General features: G+C 41.0%; 1 protein-coding gene across 1 annotated transcript; it reads left to right on the top strand.

Moving 5' to 3' along the window:
* Window positions 1-2882: 2882 nt before the first annotated feature.
* On the top strand, window positions 2883-5534 carry LOC127161621 (NLR family CARD domain-containing protein 3-like; the record flags this gene model as incomplete). The annotated part of the gene is made up of 3 exons (XM_051104351.1): window positions 2883-2972; window positions 3403-3595; window positions 3769-5534. Coding segments are annotated over 3 exons (2049 nt in total), but the record flags the coding sequence as incomplete, so codon positions are not given.
* Between the last annotated feature and the right edge of the window lie 5669 nt (window positions 5535-11203).

Here is an 11203-nt window from a genome sequence, read left to right as displayed (position 1 = left end):
AAAAAAACATTAGCAACAGAACATTAAACACTAACAGATCTCTCTAGACCTCAGCATCTTCACTTATTACAAACCAGTCTGACTTTTCATACATTCCTCTCATACAAATAATAATATTATTGAGGTTTCGATGTTGAAGTTTTATTGAAAATAATAGCGTTTGAAGTCACCATTGTGGAGATAATCCTTTGCTTTAGTTGGGCTTTTGACCCTTCACTTTTAAACACTAGTTTTTCTCTGTCTGCTGTAACTGTGTTTCTAAAGCATGTTTGTTATTTTGGACACTGTTAAAATATTGCACTCGTATCCTGTAGGGGGAGCAAGTGATGAGAAAGTTGACAGAGAGACATAAGTTTGATATGTTACAGGGAACTGCTTTTTAAATATTCAGTTAAATAACACTCAGAGTAAACCTGTGAGGAAAGTATATTCAGGGGTTATAACTTTAAATAATAAAGAATGAAATATAATATGAAGAGACTCAATCTCCTCCTTGTCAGGTGACTCATTAAAGTGAAACTATTATAAGCAGGATCCGTGAGTATCACAATTTCACAATTACCTTTAATAGTCAAAATCGATCCTGACTGGTTTAAAGTGAAGTACAACATTAAGCAGTATCATATAATTTGAAAGTAGTTTAAATGACATTAGAAGAGAAAACACAGATTCTGTAAATCGTCAGATTCCACCTCTGTTTTCATTTTAACACAGTGCTTGTCTGAATTTATTATGCTGTTTGTGAATAATTTGATTCTGTGTAAATGATGTCAGGATGAAATTGTTTTTCATGTGTGCAGGTCATTACTGTAGACTGACTGATTAGACAGAGGTGGATTTGAGAAAATTAAATACTGAGATGATTCATAACTCACTCTGTGGATCAACATCTGTATCTGTTTTTAGATGAAACCATGACCTCCAGAATGAATCTCTCTAAAGTACGTAAAACAAAGATAAAGACAGTCAAGCGGTGAGAAAACTTGAAATGTTTCTCATTTTCAATGCTCAGAAACAGTAAATTCATACTACAATAGCATTTTCATTCATAGTCTGATCCAGGAGGGTGAATCAGATTTACCTGAACACATCAATGTGTCTCTGAGGAAAAAACAGAAACCGATGGATCTTTCAGATCTCTGCAGAGATGAAGACTCTTCTGTTGAGTCCAGGTGAGATATTATGAGTATCATATATACACTGTGTGCAGAATTATTAGGCATGTTGATATTCTGGTCATATTTTTTTTTCCAAACACATTTTACCAATTCCAAACCACATCAGTCTTAATAACTACTGTTAATTTTGTATTTAATCATTTATATGTGATATATAATTGTCCGTGAAGGTTGGAAGTGAAAAACTCCTTATATTCAGGTGTGCATAATTATTAGGCATGTTTTCTTTTACAGATAAAATGAGCCAAAAAATATATTTAACCCAGACTGAAAAGTCCAAATTATTAAATGCCCATGAGAAGAATGCAATACTAATGCATTACAAGAATTTGCAAAGTTAAGGCTTGACCACTGGACAGCGAAATGCTTGTTGAGTCTGCATGGTCAGAAAAAACAGGTGGAGAAGAAAAGATGCATGTTAACTGCAAAATAATTAGGAATTAAGGTGAAGAATTAGGTGTGACACCATCAGGAACCGTTTAGTCTCCAGCGCCACCATTTTCCAGAACTGCAGCCTACCTGGAGTCTTCAGAAGTACAATGTGTCAGGTTCTCAGAGACTTTTCTTGGTAAAAAATCCTAAAAAAATGCCCCTGACTTAATAAGAATTACAAGCTGACGTGTTGTGAAATACATCAAGACATTTATTTTTTTTTTTTTGTATGTTTTTGTTTTTTTTTTATAGGCTTTATAGACAGATGAGTTCAGAGTGACTCCTGAAGGACAAGCATCACATTCTCTTGTACCTCTGATTCAAGAATTTATCTTCCAAAATCTGGCAGTAAGTTTTGGGAGTTCATTTTATCTCTCCAAGTCAGACTTTTCAGGATAGGAGACTAAACATGAACTCCCAAAATGTACTGCCAGATTTTGAAAGACAAATATCAAGCCTTAACTTTGCAAATTCTTGTAATGCATTAGTATTGCATTCTTCTCATGGGCATTTAATAATTTGGACTTTTCAGTCTGGGTTAAATATCTTTTTTGGCTAATTTTATCTGTAAAAGAAAACATGCCTAATAATTATGCACACCTGAATATAAGGAGTTTTTCACTTCCAGCCTTCACGGACAGTTATATATCACTTACAAATGATTAAATACAAAATTAATAGTAGTTATTAAGATTGTTGTGGTTTGGAATTGGTAAAATGTGCTTGGGAAAAAAATATGACCAGATTATCAACATGCCTAATAATTATGCACACAGTGTACTGTAGGTGTGGTGCATTATGGCCATTGTCACCATGTGTCCCTGTTGCTGCTGGATGTTTCTGTTTCTGTCTTCAAATGTGTGTATTGGTCTTATTTTTTCTATAATGCATGAATGAAAATGGCACATGTGGCAGATTCCTTTTATTTATATACAAAGAATACTTTCATCTTTTAACTCTCAAGTCACAAAACACTCCTCAAGTAAAATATGAACATTTAAGAGAGGTTGAAACAGTAAAAGGTATTTCTGTCAGAGCAGATTTTCAGAAACAGTTTGTATTACTGTTATATTTTAGTCTGCGGCAGAATGAATCTCCTGAACCCAGCTGTGTGTCCATGAAGAGTGACGCGTCAATGCATCGTCCAATTGAATTCAGCTCAGGAGAATCATCTGCTGATCAGAGGTGATGTTTAGTTTACGGTATGAGAAATATATAAAGTATATGATATTCATTCATTTACTGATGTGTATTAAATACATTAACACATATTTACAAAAATATTCAATATTTGACTACAGTCAAAAACCAGAAGGACCAGAATCACATACAGCAAAGAAGAACTTAGACTCCATTTTCAAGGTTGGTTTTGTGTGTGTGTGTCCATCCCACAATAACCCTCTGGGTAAATGTACTTAGAAATTGAGAAATCTGTGAAATACTCTCTATAATAGTCATATTTACTTTCCTACCCATGTAAGATCATTTGTAGGCCACTATAAAGCAGATCAATGATCACTAAAGTAGAGAAGATGAATCCATATGTAACCTGACTGCTGCACAAAGATGAACATCAATCTAGGAAAGAGCCAATCCAGTCAAACTCCCTCTTTTAAAATCAGTATCTATAGATGCTGATGTTTGAGCAAACATTGAAAGTTATTAGCAGGTGTGATATAATTCAATGATGTTTATTAGTGTTCATGACTTAACTCTTGTGTGTTGATCCTTTGGTTCATCCTCTCTGTGATGCAGTGGAGATTTATTGTTTGAATATTCACTATGATTTCAGGAGCTTGAGCACAAAATAATTTCTGAGTTAAAAGGTTTTAAGAGACTGCTGAGTCCAGATTACCCAGAATGCTCTGAAAGAGACCATTATGATGATGCGGATCATAACAGAGTCAGAGAGGGGCTTCTGAAGATCACACTGATCATCCTGAGGAAGATGAACCAGACAGACCTCGCTAACACACTACAGACCAGTAAGAGCTTTGGATCAGCAGATTATAGACTGTATTTTTATTATGAACCTTCTGTCTTCAGTTAGTAATGTTGCTGAATGTCATGACACATTCTAATATCTAACATATCAAACCTATAAGTACATTTCTAAAATATTGCTTTGCCAATAACAACAGTTATTTCCTTTTCTCAGAACTGATGCCTGTGTATCACCAAAAACTCAAATCCAGACTACAGGACAAATATCAGAGAATCAGTGAAGGAATGTCCAATCATGGACACTCAACACATCTGAATGAGATCTACACAGAGCTCTACATCACAGAGGGAGGGAGTGGAGAGATCAATAATGAACATGAGGTGAGACAGATTGAGACAGTGTCCAGGAGACCAGAGACACAGGAAACACCAATCAACTGCAATGACATATTTAAACCCTCACCTGGACGTGACAAACCCATCAGGACTGTGCTGACTAAAGGAGTCGCTGGAATTGGAAAAACAGTCTCTGTGCAGAAGTTCATCCTGGACTGGGCTGAAGGAAAAGCCAATCAGGAAGTTCATTTCATATTTCCACTTCCTTTCAGGGAGCTGAATTTGATACAGAAAAATCTCAGTCTTAAGCAACTTCTAAATCACCTTCACACTGAAACCAATGAATTTAAGTCAGCAGATTATGATGATTACAAAGTCATGTTCATATTTGATGGTCTGGATGAGTGTCGACTACATCTAGATTTCCAAAACAATCCGAGCTTGTCTGATGTAACAGAATCAGCCTCAGTGGATGTGCTGCTGACCAACCTCATCAAGGGGAATCTACTTCCTTCTGCTCTTCTCTGGATCACCTCTCGACCAGCAGCAGCCAATCAGATCCCTCCTGAGTGTGTCGACCAGGTCACAGAGGTACGAGGATTCAATGACCCTCAGAAGGAGGAATATTTCAGGAAGAGAATAAACGATCAGAGTCTGGCTGATAGAGTCGTCACACACATCCGATCATCAAGAAGTCTGTTCATCATGTGTCACATACCAGTCTTCTGCTGGATTTCAGCCACTGTTCTAGAGAGGATGATGGGTAAAGCAGAGAGTGCAGGGATTCCCAAGACTCTCACACAAATGTTCACACACTTCCTGATCTTTCAGACCAAACTGAAGACACAGAAGTATGATAGGAAATATGAAATCAATCCTGATCAGACTAGAAAGACTGTTCTGTCTCTAGGAAAACTGGCTTTTGAACAGTTGGAAAAAGGGAACCTCATCTTCTATGAGGAGGACCTGAAAGAGAGCGGCATTGATGTCAGAGAAGTGTCAGTTTACTCAGGAGTTTGTACCCAGATCTTCAAAGAGGAGTTTGGACTGCAGCTGGGGAAGGTGTACAGCTTTGTTCATCTGAGTATTCAGGAGTTTCTTGCTGCTTTATTCAAGCTGCTGTCTTTTTCTGAACAAAACACAGGACGGATAAATGAGTTCAGGTCACCAATGACCAGTTTACTGAAGAGAGAAGTGAACAAGGCCTTACAGAGTGAGAACGGACAATGGGATCTTTTCCTCCGGTTCCTTCTCGGTCTCTCACTAGAGTCTAATCAGACTCTCATACAAGGCCTCCTGAGAAAGACAGTAAGCAGCTCTGATATCAATCAGGAAACAGCTAAATACATTAAACAGAAGATCAGGGAGAATCGCTCTCCAGAGAAATCCATCAACCTGTTCCACTGTCTGAATGAACTGAATGATCGTTCACTAGAGCAGGAAGTCCAAAAATACCTGAGCAGAACAGGTGTCAATCGTCTCTCTGGAGTCAAACTGTCTGCTGCTCAGTGGTCGGCTCTGGTGTTTGTGCTGTTGAACTCAGAAGAAGAGCTGGATGAGTTTATACTGAGTAAATATGATCCATCAGAAGAATGTCTCCTGAGGCTGCTGCCAGTAATCAAAGCATCTAGAAAGTCTGAGTGAGTATTTTACAGTGTCTTTGTTTTATTGACTTTATTGTATACAGTAGGCCTTTGTTTCTCTACCATATTTCTGTATATTTTGAGGTCTTTCTTATGTGACACACTGAGCTAACATCATAGAGTGCTCTACTAATGACCTGATGAGTTGAATCAAGTGTGTTTGATAAGAGAGATTCATCCAAAATGTGTAAAGTTGAGGTGCCTTCAGGAACAGGGTTGTGACTCTCTGATACTACAAATATTGGATTGGGATCAATCTAAAAATACATATGTATAATTTCATTTCATTAAATTAAAATAGTACACAAAATGAATCTTAGTAAAACTGCAAAAATGTAAAAGAGTTTTAGTTAATGCCACTCGAGAAACAGATGCATGGTGTAATGTTGTGCCACGACTCGTAAAAAAAAAAAAAAAAAAAAAAAAAAAATGGCTCACTCGGACAGCACTTTCATGTAGTGATGTTACATTCAACACGGAAGCTCTGAGGCTTGCATAAAAAAACAAAACATTTCACACTGAAGCACTGTATCAGAGCTTGATTCATTTTGCACGTGATGTATGACGTCCGAAGCTTCGTTCAGCTGAAAAACCACATGACTGCTTCAAACATAGCGAACCTCAGTGCCGTTTCTTTTACATTATATTATATTTAGTATTGTTTATTTGTTTATTTATTAATCGTAATTAAAAATTGAGCTCAGAAATTTACTTTGCCTATAAAGTAACAGTCTAAGGACTAAATAAATAAATGAAAGGTGTTATTTATCTTTATGATCACTAGATGGCCACAACATGAGCCGTTTTGAAAAGCTTCGGGAAATTAACCTTTTTCCGATACACTTGTGTTAAAAGCTTCTCTGGTTCACAATGCTTCACTTCACTATCACTACTTTCATGCAGGGTGTCATTTATTTACAGTGCCAATAATCCAGACAATCCACAGTGAAGAATATATATGTAACGAGGACGCTGAGGCGGCGTTAGAATCCATATGCGGAAGTTTATTGCAAACAACAGCAAACATACACGTGTAACCAGGCAGAGGGTCGATAACCAAAAGGCAGTCCACTCTTTCGACAGTCCAAGGGTAATCCGTAAATTGTAGTGAGAAACCAGGCAATAAAGTCAAACCTTGATAACAGTCCACACAGGCAAACAATCCAAATAGGGAAATCCAAGAAATCGGTAGTCAGAAAACGAGGCAGAATCATACACGTGCAAACAAATCAGAATAATCAGAAAACGCTTGGTAAGGCAGGTAAACTGGCAATACTTCGCGATGAGAGAGCACATGGTCACCGCTTAAGTAGTCCCAAACAGGAAGTGAGTGTAGAAGCAGCAGAGGGAGCGCGCAGTCAGTATTCGGGCGATGGCTCCCTCTGCTGGCTTGGCATTACAGAGCCCCTCCCTCTAGGAGCGACTCCTGGAGCTCGGCGAGGACGTCCAGTGGTCGTGGTGCCGGACAGTCGGGTCTGGCTCGGTGGAACTCCTCCGTGAGGGACGGATCCAGAATGTCGCTGGCGGCTACCCATGACCTCTCCTCAGGCCCATAGCCCTCCCAGTCCACCAAATATTGGAGCTGACCCCCTCTACGCCGAGAGTCCAGTAACTCCCTCACCTGATAGGCGGGCAAGCCGTCCACTTCCAGGGGTGGCGGCGGTTCTGGGGCCATCTGGCCGGGGTCAGCCTCCGGGTGGACCGGTTTGAGAAGAGACACATGGAAGGAGGGAGAGATACGGTAGTTAGGAGGAAGCTCAAGCTGGTAGGTTACTTCATTAATTCTTTTGAGAATTTTAAATGGACCTACATACCTTGGGCTGAGCTTCCTGCTGGGCAGCCGCAGCTTGATGTCCCTTGTAGAGAGCCAGACCCGCTGTCCAGGTTGGTAGGGAGGGTGTGGAAGGCGGCGTCTGTTGGCCAGTCATCGACAGCCGGTACCGAGGAGGGTTCACCAGACCACGGGAACATGGGGGGCTGAAACCCCAGGACACACTGAAAGGGGGTGAGGCCTGTAGAGGAATGGGTGAGTGAATTTTGGGCATATTCGGCCCAGGGAAGAAACTCTGACCATCTGTGCTGTTCTCTGCTGCAGTATGTACGCAGGTATCGACCAATCTCCTGATTTAACCTCTCCACCTGGCCATTACTCTGAGGGTGGTAACCTGAGGTGAGGCTGACATTGATGTCAAGCTGCTTGCAGAAGGCTTTCCAGACTTGGGATGTGAACTGAGTTCCTCTGTCACTTACGATATCCTCAGGTAAACCATAGACGCGGAAGACATGGTTAAAGAGGGCTAAGGCTGTTTCCATGGCTGTGGGTAGACCTTTCAATAGGATGAGACGGCAGGATTTGGAGAAACGGTCAATGATTACCAGAATGGTTGTGAACTCATGGGAAGGTGGCAGATCAGTGACGAAGTCTATGGAGAGATGTGACCAGGGTCATTGTGGAATGGGTAACGGTTGAAGTAGGCCTGAAGGCAGTTCCTTGGGGGTCTTAGATTGGGCACAGATCTGGCATGCTTTGACGAATGTAGTAGTGTCAGTGGTCATTGATGGCCACCAGAATGAATTCTTCAATAGATGTAAAGTGCGTGATATACCTGGATGACCTGCACTGAGAGATGTGTGGACCCACTGGAGTACTTGGTGACGCCTGTCTTGAGGTACATAGTGTTTATTGAGTGGGCATTGTGGTGGTGGTGGGTCTTGGTCGTGTCTGCGTTGAATTTCCTCCATGATGTCCCATGAAATAGGGGCCAGTGCCCGGTTGCATAAAGAACCTTAAGTTTTTCCCTTAAGTATGAAACTTAAGGCATGATTTCCCCCTTACCTAAGGGGATGATTTAAGGGTGTTGCATATAATCCCTTAAACACTTCCCTTACTAAAGGGAAACCGTTAAGTGTTTTACGACAGCGATTCAAGGTTTGCTGTTAAAAAAATCTACTGTTGCTATGGACACGTTATTTTGTAATGCAGTTAGCGGTGTAAGTTTTCACAGAAAACAGTATAACACGGATAAGGAGAACAAAATATAAACCAAATATAAACGAGAAGGACCAAGCGAGACGGAAACTCAAACTGATAATTCACTCAAAACGAAAAATTCTGAAAAATCATTTTATTGAGTTTCCGAGGCGATGTGAACATTATGAAGTGTATGTTTCATTCATACTCGTAGCCGGAGGGCGCTCTTGCGCTGAAAATCCAATCCGGACTCATAAAAGTGTTATGATGGAATACAGCAGTAATCGCTGCTGCTAAACTGAAACGTAAACACAATAAACACACGATTGCCACAATATACGGTTTATGTGTGTTTTTTATACGTAGGAATACGTAGGAAAATACAGGAATAAAATATCTAATATAAATTTGTTCTCGTGTGTGACGGACTCTTGTTTGAGGTATTATGTGTGAATGTAATTTAATCAATAATTATATGTGAATAAATGCCTAAATTAATCTGTTTAACATATAAAGAGGATGATCGTGGATTGAATCAGCGCGCTGTTTAACACTTAAGGTGACATTTTCCATACCTTTTGTTATACTTAGGGAAATGACAGCTAAGGGGCTTTATGCAACACTTAAAGGGGTTTAAGGGATACTTAATAGAAGGGTCTATGATGTTTCAACTAAAGAAACCCTTAAGTAACATTTAAGGGATATTTTATGCAACGCCCTTAAGTGTAAGGGAAACATAAGGGCGATCTTAAGGGAAAATTACACTTAAGGTGCTTTATGCAACCGGGCACAGAATGACAGTGGGTGGAAGGATGGGTTCCAGTGGGAGAAGATCCATGGGAGGATCATGTTGCCGGGAGGGAGCGTCTGCCTTGCTGTTCTTGCTGCCTGGTCGATAAGTGACTGTAAAGTTAAAGTGAGTGAAGAAGAGGGCCCAACGAGCCTGGCGAGGATTCAGCCTCTTTGCACCTTTGATGTACTCAAGATTTTTGTGGTCAGTGATGACTTGGAACGGATGACGGGCACCCTCTAACCAGTGTCGCCACTCCTCAATAGCGGCTTTCATGGACAATAATTCCTTATTTCCCACGTCATAATTTCGTTCAGCACTGGTGAGTTTTCTGGAGTAAAAGGTGCATGGATGAAGTTTGCCTGGTTGACCATGACGTTGAGACAGGATAGCTCCGATTCCACAATCCGATGCATCCACCTCCACAACAAATGGTAATTCGGGATTGGGGTGTTTCAGAATAGGGGCTGAAGTAAAACTTGCCTTGAGTGTGGTGAATGCTCGATCTGCGTCTTCGGTCCAACAGAGTTTCTTGGGTTTGTTCTTAAGCAGTGAGGTAAGAGGAGCAGCAATGGTGCTATAGTTACGGATGAATCGGCGGTAGAAGTTAGCGAAGCCTAGGAATCTTTGGAGCTCCTTGATGGTTGATGGTTGAGGCCAATCTGTGACTGCCTGGATTTTGCTTGCGTCCATCTTGACCCCCTGGTGGCTGACTTGATAACCTAGGAAGGATGTCTGGTGGACGTGAAACTCACATTTTTTAGCCTTGACATACAGTTGGTTGTCCAGTAGACGAGATAATACTGCACGTACATGAGAGATATGTTCTGCTTCTGTCTTGGAATAGATCAAAATGTCGTCGATATAGGCGATCACGAACTTGTTCATGAAATCTTTGAGGATCTCGTTTATGAAGGACTGAAAGACAGCTGGGGCGTTGGCTAACCCATACGGCATCACCTGGTATTCATAGTGCCCCCTAGTGGTGAGAAATGCAGTCTTCCATTCATCACCCTCCTTGATCCTGATGAGGTTGTATGCACTTCGTAAGTCAAGTTTGGTGTAAATGGTGGCTTCCCGCAATTGTTCTAGAGCCGGGGGAACTAGAGGCAAAGGGTAACAAAACTTTACCGTGACGTTGTTGAGCCCTCGGTAGGTGATACACGGCCTTAAACCACCATCCTTCTTGCTCACGAAGAAAAAGCCTGCTGCTGCAGGGGATGTTGATACTCAGATGAAACCTGATTCAAGTGCCTCCTCAATGTAGTCCTCCATAGCTTGGTCCTCCATCCTAGACAACGGGTAAACTTTACTCTTGGGTGGCATGGCGTTGGGCAGTAAGTCAATGGCACAGTCCCAGGGGCGGTGTGGAGGGAGTTGTGTGGCTTTAGTCTTACTGAAAACTTCAGATAAATCTTGATAGTGACTGGGAATGGTAATCTTTACCTTTTGTCCGGACTCTCAATGCTCGTGGTGAGACATGGTTGTGACTGAACAAGGAGACAGTTCTCCCTGCAGAATTGTGACCAGTGAGATGAGATGACCAAGAGATGGCAGGATCATGGATGGAGAGCCAGGGAAATCCGAGGATGACTTCGTACTTGGGTGAATCGACCACATACAAGGTAATGCTCTCTTGGTGAAGCAGACCGATCTGTAGTTTCACAGTTTTGGTTTGATAGTGGATGCTGTGGTCGATGAGAGTGTCGTTGATAGCTTTGATCTGGATGGGTGGTATGCATGGTTGAGTGGGGATGTTATATTTCTTGACGATGTCCTTATTGATTAGATTCAGTGCGGCCCCAGAGTCAATCATCGCTGTAAGATCAAGAGAGAGAGTATCAGTTCTTATGGTAACCGGCAATGTCAGAGATTTGTACTGTAGTATCGAGAAGTTTTGGATATTTAC

The sequence above is a fragment of the Labeo rohita genome, unplaced genomic scaffold, assembly GCF_022985175.1.
Source record: "Labeo rohita strain BAU-BD-2019 unplaced genomic scaffold, IGBB_LRoh.1.0 scaffold_690, whole genome shotgun sequence".
NCBI lineage: Eukaryota > Metazoa > Chordata > Actinopteri > Cypriniformes > Cyprinidae > Labeo > Labeo rohita.
This window is presented reverse-complemented; position numbering and strand designations above follow the sequence as displayed.